Source organism: Pristiophorus japonicus, chromosome 7 (assembly GCF_044704955.1).
Source record: "Pristiophorus japonicus isolate sPriJap1 chromosome 7, sPriJap1.hap1, whole genome shotgun sequence".
Taxonomy (NCBI): domain Eukaryota; kingdom Metazoa; phylum Chordata; class Chondrichthyes; family Pristiophoridae; genus Pristiophorus; species Pristiophorus japonicus.
This window is the reverse complement of record NC_091983.1, coordinates 157,784,752-157,803,904: the sequence shown is the minus strand read 5'-3', so window position 1 is coordinate 157,803,904 and position 19,153 is coordinate 157,784,752. Positions and strand designations below refer to the sequence as shown.

Sequence of the window (19,153 nt, the reverse complement as noted above, 5' to 3'; positions counted from 1 at the left end):
CACCAACAGGGTGACACATCTTCACTGAAACGTACGAAAGCATGGGCCTTACACTAAACATTCGTAAGACAAAGGTCCTCCACCAACCTGACCCCACCACACAGCACTGCCCCCCAGTCATCAAGATCCATGGCGCAGCCCTGGACAACGTGGACCATACCTCGCGAGCCTACTATCAGCAAGGGCAGACATCAACGACAAGGTTGAACACCCCCTCCAGTGCGCCAGCGCAGCCTTCGGCCGCCTGAGGAAGAGAGTGTTCGAAGATCAAGCCCTCAAATCTGGCACCAAACTTATGGTCTACAGGGCTGTAGTGATACCTGCCCTCCTGTATGGCTCAGAGACATGGACATATACAGTAGACACCTCAAATCGCTGGTAAAATACCACTAGCGATATCGCCGCAAGATCCTGCAAATCCCCTGGGAGGACAGACGCACCAACGTCAGTGTTCTCGATCAGGCCAACATCCCCTGCTTCGAAGCACTGACCACACTCGACCAGCTCCGTTTGGCGGGCCACATTGTTCACATGCCTGACACAAGACTCCCAAAACAAGTGCTCTACTTGGAATACCACACGGCAAGCAAGCCCCAGGTAGGCAGAGGAAACACTTCAAGGACACCCTCAAAGCCTCCTTGATGAAGTGCAACAATCCCACCGACACCTGGGAATCCCTGGCTGATGATCGGCCTAGGTGGAGGAAGAGCATTCGGGAGGGTGCTGAGCACCTCGAGTCTCATCATCGAGTGCCTGCAGAAAACAAGCGCAGGCAGCGGAAGGAGCGTGCGGCAAACCAGACTCCCTACCCACCCTTTCCTTCAACCACTGTCCCACCTGTGACAGAGACTGTAATTCCCATATTGAACTGTTCAGTCACCTGAGAACTCACCTTTGGAGTGGAAGCAAGTCTTCTTCGATTTTGAGCGACTGCCTATGATGATGATGTGAGGTCTCAGTTCAAGGCTTCTACAGCTCCTGGGCTCCTCATTTTGCTATTGTTGTTCACTGAAACAATCAGCTCTTTGCTGCTTCTTGATAAAAAGAAACTCTTATTCCAAATGCTTCTTGATTTGCTCTTGATCAACTTACTCTGCTTTCTTTCAATGCTATGTGTGAGGCAGAATCATGTGAATGATTTTCATACCTTACAGTACATTCTGTGGAGGTTGACATAACCTTATACAAAGGCAGACATTTAGTGAAAAACTGCCGAGTAGGGTTCTGGTATGGTTCAGATTAATGGTTCTTTTCTTTTGTTCATTTTAATCAAACACGATAATTTTCCTACATTGTACTTTAGCTTTACACAATTGCAATCGATGAGGAATATGGAGCAAGTAGAGGTGAGGATTTCCTCATGCTTCCATCCCACAGACAACCGACATAGGCTTGCTGGTTGTGGGATGTGATGGGCAAAGTCCATTGTTTTTTTCTCAAGTGCCTGCTATTGCTCTATTGATTAAATGTTTCACTGAGCTGATAATAAACATGAGTGGGAAAGAATGTATCATAGAAACATAGAAAATAGGTGCAGGAGCATGCCATTCGGCCCTTCGAGCCTGCACCACCATTCAATATGATCATGGCTGATCATGCAACTTCAGTACCCCACTCCTGCTTTCTCTCCATACCCCCAGATCCCTTTAGCCATAAGGGCCACATCTAACTCCCTTTTGAACATATCCAACGAACTGGACTCAACAACTTTCTGTGGTAGAGAATTCCACAGGTTCACAATTCTCTGGGTGAAAAAGTTTCTCCTCATCCCGGTCCTAGATGTCTTACCCATTATCCTTAGACTGTGACCCCTGGTTCTGGACTTCCCCAACATCGGGAACATTCTTCCTGCATCTAACCTGTCCAATCCCGTCAGAATTTTATATGCTTCTATGAAATCCTCTCTCATTCTTCTAACTTCCAGTGAATATAAGCCTAGTCGATCCAGTCTTTTTTCATATGTCAGTCCTGCCATCCTGAGAATAAGTCTGGTGAACCTTTGCTGCACTCCCTCAATAGCAAGCATGTCCTTCCTCAGATTAGGAGACCAAAACTGCACACAATGCTCAAGGTGTGGTCTCACCAAAGCCCACAACTGCAGTAAGACCTCCCTGCTCCTATACTCAAATCCTCTCGCTATGAAGGCCAACCTGCCATTTGCTTTCTTTACTGCCTGCTGTACCTGCATGCTTACCTTCAGTGACTGATGTACCATGACATCCAGGTCTCATTGCACCTCCCCTTTTACTAATCTGTCACCATTCAGCTAATAATCTGCCTTCCTGTTTTTGCCACCAAAGTGGATAACCTCACATTTATCTACATTATACTGCATCTGCCATGCATTTGCCTACTCACCTAACCTGTCCAAGTCACCCTGTAGCCTCTTAGCATCCTCCTCACAACTCACACTGCCACCCAGCTTAGTGTCATCTGTATCGTTGGACTTCCGTCACTTTCTTCTAATCAAGGGGCAGAATGGCCCATCTCATAGACCAATGTCCCACAGATCCTACTTTTCAGTTGAATCCCAGGTAGATCTGAGAAATGAGTCAAGTTGAGAAATTCGAGCTTTTGTCCTCAAAGGACTAAGTTGCCCAGAATAAAAACATACTGTTAGTATTTCACAGATATTCATTGTTTTTAAAGTCTTCAGGCTGCAGAGGCTGAAATAAGCTTGGAGTTGTTTAGTCCCGAATAAAAGCATACCAATGTTTGTTTGAGAATGTTATGAGTTATGTGCAGATGGGACACTCAACTTGATGATCAGTTTAAAATGTTGGCTTTAAAGAAAACCCCACAATTTTAGGAACTATGAGAACTGAACATTGTCTAAAAGAAGCAATATTCTTGCTGGATGCAGAACGAAAGAGGTTAGCTACTCAAGAGAAAGTTGCTTTGTTTAGTCCCACGACAGTCCAGCTAACTGGAGTGAATTATAATCTGCCCAATTTTTTGTCTTGATGCATTGATCCTACTTTTGTTAAATGTTGATCTTTAAAGTAGGTCTCACAGAGTTTTTATCAGCAATAGTTTTAGAGGAAAATCTTTGACTGCAATTTTTTTTCTGTGGCCACTAAAATAAAGAGAAATATTTAAATGTACAACTAGGGCTGGATTTTCAGTCTTCTGCCACCCCTGTTAGCGCCCCATAGGGGCGGCAATGGTGGCGGTAAGCACTTCCGGATGGGCAGCCAGCTTCCAGCATCCTGCTGGGACTTTCGGTGCTGGTTTCAATGGGACACAGAGCATTTTGTTAGGAAAGCGTGCGATCCGAGCTGTAGCGGCTGCAGTGAGGTAAGTATTGTCAACCTCAGGTAAGTGTGATTGCTTTTTTTCTTTGCGATTTATGTTGTGGTGGCGTGAGTTATTTATTGGGAATATTTTTGGTGCTTTTTTTTCAGATTTCTTTTTCCCCTCAGGCTTCTCTTACATTGCTCTGAGGCTGAATGTTTAGCTTTGGATTTTCAGTTGCTCAGCCGGCCTAGCGCCCTAAGAGTGGTGTGTAATGCCTCCCTTAATGCTCTACCCCACACTCAGGGCCCAACTGATGAATGTTTCTGACTGAGGCGCAAACTGTTCCTGGCGCAAAACTTAACCGCCCAGCCACCATTACCACCCCGAAATGCGCAGGACCGAAAATCCAGCCCTAGCTAATATTGTAAACCAGACACTTAACATTTTAGTGCTAATCGGCAGACACAATGTCAGGGATATGTTGGGCTAGATTTGTTTTGTGTGTTTGCATAGCAGTGGATTTTTCTCACCAATGGTACCAGATAGGCTTTTTATTGGACTGTTTTCTACCATCAATAGCATCAGTGCACCTGGGTCCTGTGACATAAATAGGACCCCAATTGCCATTTTTTGGTGGAACCTGGTCAGGGTGTGCACAGGTTCTGACCAGTTCCACGGGCGATGGAACCGAAGAAGCCCGCCAAAAGTGGGTCCCAGCAGTGCAGCACTGCTCCTCCGAGGCCCGCAAAAACAATCTAGGTTGTTGGCGTCCTGGGACCACCACCCTCAGTGACGGCGACTCCCCCACCCCCGCAACTTATCTTGCTAGCTGCCGCCCCAGCCTGATTTTGAGGCTTAAATCTGGTGAGCTGTACCGTGACGCCAGTTTGGTGCAACACAGCTCGCTGCCTGATTATAATGAGGCTAGGGCCTCTAAATCATGAGGGCCTCTTCGCCACTGGTGCGGTTAACTGACCAGCGTGCCTGATAATCAAAATAGATCCCTTGTTCCAACTAAAAAAGCTGAGGTTTGCTTGATGACCCTAGTATGTACCTGAAGGAAATTGAAGTTATGACATATGATACTTGTAGCAAATGATAGCAGTGGAGCTCTAAACAGTAGCATAAATTGGACTGCTAATCTTTACCGAGGAAAATGATATTGACTGGGGGTCCCAGAGTTGGGTTGCAGAATACATAATACAGGAAGCTTTACTTTTCAAAGAGAGAAAACCTTTATTACTCACTAATCTAAAGATTCTTTAGTAAACAGTATAACAATATTTGTTAGGTTTTAAAATTAATATTGCATTACATGCATGTGTTTATTTACATATATTCTGTACTTTTTTTAAACACATTTCAGTATTCAGCAACCTTTGACAACTTCGGTCCTGGAAACTATCTCCTTATACAACATCAAAGTCTTCCCCCTTCCCTCAGTGTGACAGTAAGTTGTGGAAAAATTAGAGGACAATCACTTCAGTCTCTGCCTTCACCAGCCAATAACAGTGCTTGTGATTGGTTCTTTAACAGCAGTGGAAAGACAATCACATACCTGGGTGAGTGAAGTATGAGTTTTTAATACATTATCTAAAATATTATGATTTCCTGTTTTTTATTGTGTGTTAAACATAATGCTATCAAAAATAGTGGATGCTCTGAATAGTCATAAAGTCATAAAATTGTGGGTAATTTGTAGTTTCAGCAGCAGAACCTTAAAGTAAAATTCAAAGGATTGGATTAAAACTTCAACTATAACAGTCTTTTTCTTCTCTGAACATGTTTTGCGAGCTGTTCCCCCATATTAGTAGCAGGACGTGTTTTATTTTGGGTGGATGAGAAAAATCAAGGTCATACGAGAGAGAACTGGAGACTGGGAGAGAAAGGAACTATATAAAATTTCACTTCCTATTAGTATTGACCTCAAACATGAAGCATTCTGTGGCTGGGTTGTCTTATGAAGAAAGGTTGAGCAGGTTGGGCCTAAATTCGTTGGAGTTTAGAAGAATGAGTGGTGACCTTATTGAAACATATAAGATTCTGAGGGGTCTTGACAGGGTAGATGAAGAGAGAATATATCTCCTCGTAGGGGAAACTAGAACTAGGGGGCATAGTTTCAGAATAAGGGGTCCCCCATTTAAAACGGACATGAGGAGGAATTTCTTCGCTCAGAGAGGCATCAATCTTTGGAATTCTCTACCCCAGGGAGCTGTGGAGACTGGGTCGTTTAATATATTTAAGGTGGAGGTAGACAGATTTTTGAATGATAAGGGAGTCAAGGGTTAGGGGGAGCAGGCAGGAAAGTGGAGTTGAGGCCAAGACCAGATTAGCCATAATCTTATTGAATGGCGGAACAGGGTCGAAGGGTCAAATGGCCTACTCCTGCTCCTATTTCTTATGTTCTAATGTTCTTTTGTAATCTGTCCCCGCATTCTGGTTGAAAAAAGACATTTCATATTGTGACCATTGAAGTCAAATATCTAATCCTTTATTGCTAACATTTTTATTAAAAAAAATTTTTTGTAAATTATTTTCCACATTTTCCTTTTCTAGTTATCTCTGTGATACCATATTACACTTCAGTTTAGAGGGCAGGCAATTGACCTGCCATCAGACCATTGCCAATTCTGCTCTTGATAAAGACCTGTAGGAGGTGTCTTCTCCCTACAATTCTCCCTCCCTGTTAGGAAGTACCTAGGTTTTGCTCATCCCTCTTTCTAACAGGAAATTAAGATTAGTAACTCAGTATACGTAAAATAAATCTGATAAGAACATAAGAAATAGGAGCAGGAATAGGCCACCTGGAACCTCGAACCTGCTCCGCCATTTAATAAGATCATGGCTGATCTGATCATGGACTCAGTTCCACTTTCCTGCCTGCTCACAATAACACTTTAATCCCTTATTGCTCAAAAATCTGTCTATCTCCGCCTTAAATATATTCAATGACCCAGCCTCCACAGCTCTCTGGGGCAGAGAATTCCACAGATTTAAAACCCTCTGAGAGAAGAAATTCCTCCTCATCTCAGTTTTAAATGGACGGCCTCTTATTCTGAGACTATGTCCTCTAGTTTTAGTTTCCCCTATGAGTGGAAATATCCTCTCTGCATCCACCTTGTCGAGCCCCCTCATTGTCTTATATGTTTCGATAAGATCATCTCTCATTCTTCTGAACTTCAATGAGTATAGACCCAACCTACTCAAACTATCTTCATAAGTCAATCCTCTCATCTCCGAAATCAACCTAGTGAACCTTCTCTGAACAGCCTCCAATGCAAGTATATCCTTCCTTAAATACAGAGACCAAAACTGTATGCAGTACTCCAGGTGTAGCCTCACCAATACCCTGTACAGTTGTAGCAGGACTTCTCTGCTTTTATACTCTATCCCCCTTGCAATAAAGGCCAACATTCCATTTGCCTTCCTGATTACTTGCTGTATCCTATAGTCTCATCGCTTTGGAAATGCAATACAGTGTGACACCATTCACAGAATTCTGTAAACAATCTTTTCACAAAGTTTTGTATTAACTGCTCCAAAAATGTCACTATTGCAAAAATGGCAATGACACAGTAGGCACCTGGCAGGTCTCTATTATCTATGGTTGTGTTTTGCCTGCACAGCAAATCAACATTTCAGGAGAAAGAATAAAAATGTTTCAAAGTAAACTATTGCCCATTTTTACAAATAGTTTAAAAATCATTAGGCTCGATTTTTTTTCCACTGACTAAGAATGGATATTGCATCTAATTGTGTTATATTTGAATGGGATACTGGATATGCTAATTATGTGATTATCGTGATAACCTAAAATTTGCATATTTTATTAATGCTACATTTAAAGCATAGTTTCTGCAATATGCAAGTTGCCTTTATTGTATGGAAGAGACGATCATGGGTTGAATGTTATGAACTAGGGCTCCATGGATAGAAAATCATGCAAGGAGTGTAACCCACCAAACGTATGTTGCAGGAAACTCTTTCCCAGGAGTTACAATCTGCCCCATAATCATGAATTAGAATAATTGCACTCTTTTGCGAGTTTATCATTTAGTTAATAAATACTTTTCCCTTACAACTTTCACTGTGTAGGAGTGAACCGTACACTGTTAGCTAGTCTTTGCCCCAGGTCACTAATGATGTATGTTAATCAGAGCTAGAATGCAGATTTATGTGTCTTTAGGTACATATTGAAATAGGCATTTAAAAATACTTTTGGTGTACGTTTACACCTAATTGGTACTATTCTGGTACCCCAGGAGAAATAGCTGCATGTGTTAAAAGGGAGTTAAAGGAAGCATTTTATTTTCTTTTCCTACCTTCTGCCACAGTCTTATGAAATTAATAAACTAAGAAAATATAAACTAGAACAGCGCTATTCAGTACTCTAATTTTCCGAGTCAGGGCTCGATTCTTTTTACATACAACATAAAAGCAGTGATGTAGCACCTGCACATTATCCAAGTGGTCTTTTAAATGTCACAGCAACAGGACTACGCAGCATGGCAAACAATACACATTGGTCATTGAGTGGTGTTTGATGCACAGGAATAAACATGTTTTCTGACCCTGGTGTTCCACAGCTCTGTGGCAAACAAGTCCCGCCACATTTTTGGAGATACAGATTAGGGATTATTTTGATAGTGTTGCTAAACAGCTGTAGCCTTGCACAGCATGGCACTATCTTTAAGACATTCTCATTACAGTTAGTTTGCAACTGCAATGGGCATGTATATGGAGACTGTTTTAATTCCTACCATACAGAATATCTCCCCAGAGATGACGACAATAACTCTTTGAATGTAAATACAGGTGCAGAGAATGACAATAACTCTCTTTTAACATAGATACAGGTCCAGAATAAATAATTAAACAGATTTATTCGGTACATGGCCAGATCTGTGTCCCTCCTGGGATAGATCAAAAAATCTTTGAAACATAAACCTAGAATTTTCCAATGATATATTGGGGCAGGGATTCAGAACAGCTCTTGTGGCATTTCACATTTAAAAATTTGTTTTGTAAAGTCCCTCTATATTTTTCCTTTGTCCGTTGCTTGCCTTGCTTGGGTCAAGCAGCAGTACAATTGGAGAGAAAGTGAGCTGTTTATTTACATTTGGAACAATACTTTTATGTTGTCCAAAGTACAGCAAATGCATTTTTGTCTCAAACCGAAAACAATAGAATTTATCCCATAGCTGTTTAGAAAAATGCCTCTTTGAACAAAGCTTTACTGTCTTCTGCTTTCAGTTTCCTTCACAGTGTTTTGTTCTCACATTTTACAAGCAGTATTATGACACTATCAAACTGCTGCTGAAAGGCCGCAGCTGCCAAGATAGTACTTTTAATTATTTTCCTCCTTTTTAAGTTCCCCTGTGTGAGATAACATTTTCTGGCAAAAAAAGAGGTATGATGACCTCTGGTGGCCTGCTCCTGCTCTTTGTCTTCGTCTCCCAGACATCTTGGTACATTTCAGGGACTCGCATTGTTGGAACTGTCAATCTCAAACTGGCAACCGACGAAGCTGTGGCGCAGTACATGAAAAGACCAACATCCTGCACCACGACAAGAAAGGGTCGTTTTCAGTCATTGACAAATCAATGATTATACAAGTGGATGCAGGAATAGAAAAATAAATTGGGAGACCATCAGTCCCAAAGATTATAAAAATTAAAAATGCCCCGGATACACTGTTCTAAATAGTTTTTAAAAAATTCCAAAGGTGAATTATCTAGGAAACTAGCAATCACTGTGCTTTGCACTTTTCTCATCATGCACAAGCCATTGGAATAATTCAACTGATCCAAAGTAAATAAACATTGCAATAAAGCGACATGATTGGAACAAATCTCAGTTATAAAATCAGTGCTATGATTTTTTTTCCCCCAGATTATTTACAAATTTGTTTTTCAGAGTTTACTAATGTGTAACATGTACCTAAAGTTTAGCCTCTCAGATACAATAGTTTTCTTCCTTTATTTGCTATAGGAACTAACAGGCAACTCTCATTTGAAAATAATTACAGAATGAATGATTAAAGAGGTTAATGGACAATTAGTTTAACCTCCTCAGCATTTATATGTAATTTGGATGCAGGTATCGCATAAGAGAATAAATGAAGCAGAAAAATATATATCAAACTTACATATATTATACTGGCTAACAATTAAGCAGGCTATTGACAGGGAGAAAATTAAGACAACATGTTCTCGCTCAGATGCATACACCCCTGTGCATGTCATAACTTTTACACTATGCCGTACTTATTTAAACAAGGAACGTACTTCCACATGACATTAGGGTTAGATCATTTCATTTTGAATAAGGTTTTAAAAATAAACTAGTCATTTTTCTTTAAATAATGTTTCTCACAGAAGTACCATTGAGGTTTTGGAGAACCATGTGATTATTGCTGTGGATTCGGCCTTCATCTGCTGACTTCACAGTCTGTAGTTAGAGCCAAATTAATAATTTCACGCTTAGGCCCCTATCTGCCTCAAAGAACAAGGCATCTCTGTTGACTTTGGTCCAGATTTAGGCCACCACACAAGAAAGGCCTTTCTTGTAGGCCTGACGACATGGAGCCACTTCTTCTTATTGGCCTCCTGGTAACTGTTGAGCCAGCTTTCAATCAAAAGACCTGAAATGGGGCAAAGATAATGAGCATGGAGCATATCAAAAAAGGGATGAGTATTAAGGCTGAAAAGAAAAGCTGTTAAAGACAGCGAGTAGTCGCCACATCAAAGAGAGGGTGGACTGCCTTGTCAGCAGGCTGATAAAGCATCATTTGTTCCCACTTGACTTATGCAAAAGGTTTGGCATGTTAAACTCCCGTCTTGCAGACGCAGGCCCTGTTGTTCGTGTGTCAGGAGTTAGGCAGCTGGGTACGTTACTCTAGCGGGAAACCGTATAATCGCTTGACTCCATCGTAACAAAGAACACTTGTAGGGGGCTGGCTAAGGGGAGGAACCCACTTACAATGGAAACACAAAATTGCAGCTGCACTGAGAGCAATAATTCTGTATGGGGAATGGGCCTGGGCTCCCCACACTGACAGATTCCGTTTTTTTTTATTCATAAGCAGATTTTTAACACTTTCAGCTGGCGGTAGGGGTCCAGCAGCTGCTTGTGCTCAGAGGATGTTCAGATTGTACATTCTGTCGGAGGTCATTTTACTTTTGACCTTTCACTTTATGATTACAGAAGATTTGAGGACAACTGTGGTGTGTGGAAGGAAGTCAATAGAAAGGCATTGATTCTTAATTAATCGCAATAAATTCATATTAGTTACTGCTTTCTGGAAAAGCGTCCTGCTCTGTTATAAGGTTGCCTTGACTTTCTATGAATTATTTAGCAAAGCTGTATTGTGACGATATACTGGCCAATACACAATAAGTGCAGTTTTACCCTGTGTATTTAATAAGGATTTACTGCCAGATAAAAATATAATTATCAATCAAATACTTATTCTTATGACATGTTAATATCTGATATTTTAAATTTCTGCTCAGTAGTGGGCCAGTTTTCTTTGACTACTGAAAATATCTTCGGGAGCAGTGATTACTATTCCACCTTTGTGATGAGCAGTTTAAAACATTTTTTTTAAATCCTTTTATTTATAATTATTTATTCCATCCAATGCCTCAGTCTTGTTCTACTATGGAAGCAGTTCCGATGTGACTGTACAATTTCTTAAAGAAAGCAGAAGTGTAGACTTTTCAATCTAGACAGCAGAGGATCCAGGAGGGGAGCGCAGCACTCGCTGAATTCTGCACAGTCTGAACTTGTGCTTTTTTTTTTAAAATGAGGTCAGACAATTTCAGTCATTTAGAAAAGCTCCAAGCCTAGCCTGCACCTAAGTCAGGAGCTCACCAAAGAGGATGGCGTATGAAATTACATGTAGTACTGGTGGTGGTTGTAGTATGAGATGTCCATTCTCATACTGTAATTGTGATCCTAGGTGACTGCACACGCGAGGTGTCCTTTACTATGCAATGTCCGCTGTGCGCTATTGTTTTTGAATGTATTTTACTATCCCCTGTACCTCCCGACATCTTTATGCTCCACCTCCTCAAACCAAGCACAGAATCAGATTTAACTTGTTGAAACGGAATTGGAACTGTCGAGAAATGAATTCTTCTACCATTATGTCTGTTTTCACAAATCCTGGATTGGACTCATCTTGTTGCTATGTACCCTTCCAAAATCTGAAAACTGCTCTTGTGTTTTTATCTATTTCTGGACTGAAAGTACCTTGGTTTTTTTTTTCAGTTGCTGGGGTAGGGAGAATCAATGTGGCTTTTAAAGCAGAAAAAATTGTGAAACCGATCACACCGACACCATCTTCTGCTTCAACTGAGCCGGGTATGTAACATGTGCTTTAGTACTGGAGGCTCATTGGTACTAATTCAGTAACCTCAGTGAAAGAGATCAAAACTATTACATTTAGCAAAGGCTTAACATTATGGGAGCATTATCACCACTAGGAGAAGTCCCAATGCCACCTTTGGGGCTAGGAGGGCAATAAATGTGGCCTTGCCAGGGTCACTCACATCCCGAGAACAAATATACTTTTTAAATGATCTTTTAGTTGAGGTGGACATCATTATATCTGTTAAAGGAAGAACAGATAAACGTTTGAAGCAAAGGAAGATCTTTATCTTAATTGCCAGAGAAATGTACAACAACAGCAACATGCATTTAAATAGCGCCTTCTTTGTAGTAAAACGTCCCAAAGGCGCTTAATGCAAAGGGAGCTCTGCAGTATATCTGACCTATGGCATACTCTGATCAGATTTCTAGTCTAGTGATAATAGCTGCAGGGTGCTAATGGTGTTTGGGTTCATTAGATATGCAAATATTCTTTAGATATGCAAATTGCAAGGACAGATGATAGGGTAGCCATGGTAGACACCTCTGCTCAAGAGAGTGAGGAGGACAAACCAGATAAGTATAATCCAGTTAATCAAACAGCAGTTGTGGGCAAACTTTTAAAATTCATGATTTGGGATCCAATTGACAATTGTCATCAAGACAACAAGTAGAAAGGTTAGGAGTAATACCTATATGGAGAGAATTGTCAAGAGCATGGAATGCTTTGCCAAAGGCAATAGTTGAGGTGGACATCATTATATCTGTTAAAGGAAGAATAGATAAACGTTTGAAGCAAAGGAAGATACATGGCAATGAGAGACAGTAGGGCAGTGGGATTAGTTATAGATTGCTCTAGCAAAGAGCCAAATTATGTTGAAACATCTATGGTTCTATGGGGCACCAGTCTTTCTAGTCTGTTGGCAAGATTCACTGTGCCTGTTGCTTCTGGATCATTGTACCTAAAAAAACATAAGGAAGTATAGAATGAAAAAGACTATTTGGTTTATCCACCCTGTTTCTGCACTGACCAAGCAAGGCTTCCCTAACATTAATAAAATTAACTATTTATTTATTCCCCTGAGGGCAAGTTTTTATACAATTTCTTTCTGGCTCCAATTGGCACTGAAGAAAACTCCAGATCATTTATTTGCCTCCCCATCTCCACATTATTTTACACAGGCAGCATTTCCTTGGTCTCAGTAGCATAGGAATCCTTATTCTTTTCTGGTTTGCATAGATTATGAGAGTTACTCAAAAACAGATACATTCTACTTGTAATGGTATATTTACTTAACAGGTCCATCTAATCCCTCTGTGAGCATTTCCACGTGGTCCTCATCCTTGTCCTGGGAGGGAGTCGCAGAAGGTTGGGGCGGATACAACCACACTGTGCCTGCACCTGAAGATGATGTCATTGTATTGCCAGGTATGTTCTAGAATATTATATATCAAGTATAATTGTACCCAGAAAAAAAGTTACTCACAATTAAAATACTTTAATTGAAGCAGATATTATTTTTTTCATACTGAAATTTAAGTGAAAACATTTTGGGGCCGAAATTGATGAAAGCTAAGTTCTGTCCATTTTTTGGTGGTGCTTGTTTGTTTACCGCCCGGTACCTCTGGGGCCGAGTGGGTGGGAGATTCACCCCGCTTTCCTCGAAGTGCAGTGGGCGATGACGGGTGGAGGAGACCTTCCGACTCCCGAGTTGTGCGCAGGCGCGCAGCTGTCAAGCTCTGCCCCCCTGAGAAGCACTGACGAGAGGCCAGAGACTGCAGACCTGAGATTGCTGTGTGGGGTGGGTGGGGGGTGAGAGAGAGATTGCTGTGTGGGTTGGGTGGGGGGGGGGGTGAGAGAGAGATTGCTGTGGGGGAGGGGGTGGGGGGAGACTGGGGGTGAGAGAGTAATAAAGGAGTGACTAACGCTTTATTAGACCATTTATAAAATAAGATCACTCGAGTGAACACACACACAATTTCCAGACTCAGTGGTTATATTGCTGTTCAAATTGGCTAACACGAGAACATATCAGAAAACCAATCCATTAAAAAATACATCAAACTGTGGAGAACTATAAAGATCTGTGTAATATCAAACATGCCACACTTGTGTGAAACAATTATACCTGTCAGCTCTGTGTACATAGTGCCCACTTAAGATCCACTTACAGCATCTTCTCTAGGACAGTATGTAGTTCCGGCGGTATGCCAGAGGTATGTCATGAAACTTGCACCTTTGGGAGGTATGTGGGTGGTACTACATGGGCGGACGCTGTGCACACCGCCCGGCATTATGTCAATTATGAATCTACCTCCGAGTGCTATGTCAGCGGTAGGCACCTGTTTTTTGATTAAACTTGTATTTCTCGGCAGTAAATGAGCAGTAGTGGACGGTATGTCAATGAATTTCGGGCCCTTCTTTAAAATGTATCACATAAGTGATTACATTAAGTCACTTAGCAGGATTATTAAAATTCCAAATCAATGTTGATTGCAACATCGTTTAAGTGAAGGAAATCACAAATTTTAAAAAAACATAAGAGATGTGATTACTATTTCTCCCAAACTGGGAAAAAAAAACGTTTATTTAATTTAGCAGTTTTCATTCAGCTTCCAAAATTCTACTGAACCGAATCAGCAAATAAAAACAGGTACGGGAGCCCGATAGGGGAATTTATGTGTGGTTCAAATTTTGAAAGTCAAGCAAGTTTGCTGTGGGTTTCTTCTCCCAAAATCTACTGAAATATATGCATGTTTTAATGAAACGTATCATACAGAATTTTAAAACAGTTTGGGGGAAATATTAATCACTATTCTTGTATCAAATGCAGAATGTTCTATGCAAATTCAAAATCAATCAATTGAAGTATGCTCTGAGTGTAACCTTTTGTGTGATACTTTCATTTGTACCTATAATTAAATGTTAGGAAGTCCCTGTTATGTTCATAATAAAGTAATGTAACTGAGTACTGTAGACGTGAGTAAGTGTGACCTTAGTTCCTTTATTCTAACTCCAGAGTTGTTGGTACAGCATGGGAGACCTGCTTATATACAGTGCTCCCAAGGGATGCTGGGATCCCTTGGGACTCCAACAGGTACGCCCTCTGGTGGCGGTAAGATACAGGTTACATAGGGTTGCATACATAACAGTCCCAACCCTCCAGACTTTATAAAGACTCATATAAAGAAGAAATGCTGAAAAATATACAGCAGATCCTTCACAACCGATGAAAATTCCCCACCCAAAAAGCAACATTTTTTTCCACCTTTCACTTTCAAATGTTGATAGGCCTGCTGTGTGTTTCCAGCATCTTCTTGTTTTATTTCAGATTTACAGCAGTCAGAATCTTTATTTTTATCTCTATTTCAGTTAGCTTAGTGGGAATAAGCTTCTTGACCTTGTCCTCACCAATCTAGCTGTCACGGATGCACGTGTCCATGGGAACAGCAGCAGTGAGAGTTATTGCGAGTCTTGAGGCTGAAATAGCTGCATTTGACTCAGTAGTTATACAGTTTTCTTTACACTGTGCTATTGGGCTAATATTGATTTGGATTCCTGTGAAAGTAGCAAGTTCAGACCAGTGCAGATTCAGATGCACTCTATCAAAATGGTGGCATGAAAACCTTGAGGAGCCATTTGATTCATTGGCAGTAGTGGTTACTGCCATACTGGCATATGTTGCTACTGTGATGCAAAACTAGGTATATTTTAATTGCGCTTTGTTTTTCTTCCCAGTGGTGGTTTAATAGTTTCCATCTATTCAGGTCTGGTGAATCTGACTCTTAAGTGGTCTCCGGTGGGAGTGGTAATGGATCTGATTCCTGACTAAAAATGCAAATGCTGAAAACCTGAAATAAAAATTGAAAATACACAAGAGGGCCACCAGCAACTGATGACAAAAAAAATAAATAGATTAACTTCTTAGATGGAGATCCTTCTTTTATTCTGAATTGATCCAAATGATCTTTGCAAACACCAGGAAATAATTGGCAATTCCTCAGTCATACACTCCATGGCTTGGAGATGGGGCAACAAAAGATTAGCCCCGATTCCCTCTCTGCTCCCTGCACAATTACCCCATTCACTATCCTCTGTGCCTTGTAACATTTATAACATTACATTTAGAAGCTGATTACAAATGGCAGACTTTTACATTCTCTCTCTGAATCTGTTCTTATCTACCGTCACCCCGATATATCTGAAACAGCTCAATTACCCACTCTCTCATCACTCAACTGCATTTACTTGGAAATAGAATCGGAACAGGAAAATTTTACAAGAGCAATGAAAAGGTAAGATACATCCAGTTTATCAAATCTAACTCACATATTGAAGACTGAAAGTCCTGCTACTAGGGAAAAGTTCAATAAGACACGGGTTTAATGTTGCATAGCAGTTGACTGATAGCAGTCAAGCTTCTCAGTTCATACTTAAAGTTTCAAAAACTAGCACTAAATGAAACTTAAGACTATTCATGAAATGTATCCATTATCATTTGGACCACTAGGTGGGGGTGTCTTGTCTTAAGTCAAAACTTGGACATAAAACCTGTTGATATATGTTCAGTGATGGGTAGGAATGAACCCAAGATTCAGATATTCTACTAATTTCAACATTCTCCCCCCCCCCGGCCGCCGCCCCCCCACAAACAAAGAAAACTTGAACTGAACGAGTTGATTCATCCTCGTAAAGTTTTTAGGTTCTTCCACAATAAAAATAGATATTCACTGAGCTTTGAAATTTGCCACTGCACAGTTCGTTCTATTCAGATATTTTTCTTCTTTCTGCCAGTTTCACCCCCTTTCCTTCTCCATCACTGAGAAGGCTGATTCCTTGCTGGGTATGACTTAACTCCAGCCGGAAGGCTGGTTGCCCATAGGTATCTCTCTCACGTGGTCATTATTCATGTGCGAGGCACAGCAGTGAGTGTAGTTAGGTTATTTAACCTCGAGGGGGAATCGCAGCCATACTTGATTCTGTCTCACACTCTGTGTCCAACAGAGATTACTGGATAATAACCAGGAGTGGGTGCCCTGATGCATTTTCCGAAGCTGTTTAACCTGATTGTAATATTACAATGTTGCCCCAGTTTGATCAGAAAGCAATGCTGACAAGAGATTGAACTTGGGACTTTGTTGGTCTTAATGGCTCAGCTATTTGCTGCTTTAGCAGTTGAGCCATTCTCCTGATCATAACTTTTAGATTTAAGAACATTCGGTATTCTTTTAAACTGGCATGGGCGTGAATTTTCACGGGGATTCTCCCAATCAACTGCCGCAGCGTTGGTGGAAGATCTGCGAAACTCCGGAAGAATGGTGAAAATGACTTTCATGCCATTTTCCTGAGATTTCCACAATTCTTTTGCTGAAGTTACTCTAGACGAGCTGGAAAACCCCAAGGAAATTTATCCCTGTGTGTGAAATTCCACAAATACACTGATGCAGTGTTTGAGGTTTGATTCCTGTTTACTGAAGGCACTGACTCACGATGTCATCTGGCCCTATAGGAAGCAGTAGCCTCCAGTATCTGTCCAAATCATCAGCCGAAACAGTGGGGGTCAGTAGGCTATTTGACTGGGAGGATATAGCCAAGTCCAATCCTGTCCTTGTCCAACATCTTCATATGTGCACTCCAGCGGGATAATAGAAGAAGAACTGAATAATAATTGGCAGGGGTGGGGGGAAGAAATACGTAAGGCCCTGACAGGCAAGTGCGTCAGGATGCCTTATTGGTGCTCACAGTACCATTTATTCTTATGAGGCCCGAGGGCAACTGTACTTTAGTCCTCATGCCTCTCACTCATGTGTGTTGTTGCTGAACGCTGTCGGAATGGCATGAGGGTTGGAAAACTGAGGAATTTAGACCCCTGACACTGTACACCATGGTGCAATAAGGCTTCCAGTATCCCAGTAGTGACATTTGATTAGACAATTTGATAACTAAGTCAATATGTAACTACCTTCACTTCCTCAGGTAGAACAATCCTGGTGGATGTGGATCTCCCACCTCTCAGAGGTCTCTATATCCTGGGAAAACTGGAATTCCCTATCAATAGGAGCAATGCCCTCTACGTCCAATGCATTGTACTGTTGGGAGGCGAGCTAATTATCGGTAAGTAGGGAAAGTACACTTTGGATATAGATGGCTCATAAAAGCAGAATGGAAGGCTATTTCAATACTAATATAATGGGCCCAAATGTGGCCCATCCGTTTTTTTCGGCACACTCACGTGAGATGCGCTGGCTTCCTACGATCAAACGGTGCCAAAAAGATGTCCCCAGATTCTGGCTCCTCTGCCGACTCTCCCGGGGCTTGGCGCGGCGTGGCGAGTCCATTGGGGGGTGGAGCTAGGGCCCTGCACCTAAAAGAATGCCGGCAGCTGTCCGCATGCGCAGTAGAGCGTTTGCGCATGCGCAGTAGCTCATCCCATGATTGTGATGATGCGTGCCTGCAGCGTGGGACCCAACGCGTCCCGCCCCTATCCCGGGCCGAGTGGCCTGCCGCACAGGCCGGCCGCTGCCTTCCCACGCCGAGTGCTACAAGAAACAGGTTGGTGCGGGAAGACTTTGATCCGGGGGTGGCCGGGAAGAGTTTTGATCGGGGCGGGGGGAGGAGGAGAGTTTTGATCTGGGGGGAGGAGAGAGGAATTTTGATGGGGGGAGGGCGGAAGGAGGAGAGTTTTGATTGGGCAGGGAGAAGAGAGGAGAGTTTTGATGGGGGGGGAGGAGAGAGGAGAGTTTTGATGGTAGGGTGCGGGGTGGGGGGAGGGTATGATAACTGTGTAGCCAGTAATTTTAATGAGCTTACTCAAGACTTTCCTTAACCCTGTTGATGAAAATACTTTCCTACGAGCAGGAGGTACTTCTATTTTTTATTTGGATATATTGAAAAAATTATGCAAATATGTTTTGTCTGTTTACTTCTTTTATTTTTGTAGTTTAAGCTTGCATGAATGCTTCTGCTAACATAGAAACATAGAAATTTACAGCGCAGAAGGAGGCCATTTCGGCCCATTGTGTATGCGTCGGCTGACAAAGAGCCACACAACCCTTGGTCAGCAGCCCTAAAGGTTACATATAAACCTATGATGGAAAGGCAAAGAGCACCCAGCCCAACCAGTCTGCCTCACACAACTGTGACACCCCTTATACTGAAACGTTCTACACTCCACCCCAACCGGAGCCATGTGATCTCCTGGGAGAGGCAAAAATCAGATAAAAATCCAGGCCAATTTAGGGAGAAAAAAATCTGGGAAAATTCCTCTCTGACCCATCCAGCCGATCGAAACTAGTCCAGGAGATCACCCTGGCCGTATATCTGCACCGTCCAACAAAAGGTCATCCAGTCTAATCCCAATTACCAGCTCTAGGTCTGTAACCCTGCAGGTTACTGCACTTTAAGTGCCCATCCAACCATCTCTTAAAAGTGCTGAGGGTTTTTGCATCCACCACTCTTCCAGGCAGCGAGTTCCAGATGCCCACAACCCTCTGCGTAAAGAAGCCCCCCCTCAAATCCCCTCTAAACCTTCCATCAACCACC

General features: G+C 41.9%; 1 protein-coding gene across 1 annotated transcript in view; it reads left to right on the top strand.

Moving 5' to 3' along the window:
* The window catches only part of LOC139266646 (fibrocystin-like), a 630,313-nt gene that overhangs the window by 340,707 nt on the left and 270,453 nt on the right, over nucleotides 1-19,153 (top strand). The window contains 4 exon segments of the mRNA XM_070884234.1: nucleotides 4,604-4,799; nucleotides 11,512-11,604; nucleotides 12,911-13,039; nucleotides 17,588-17,725. Coding sequence (XP_070740335.1) covers nucleotides 4,604-4,799; nucleotides 11,512-11,604; nucleotides 12,911-13,039; nucleotides 17,588-17,725 — 556 coding nt within the window.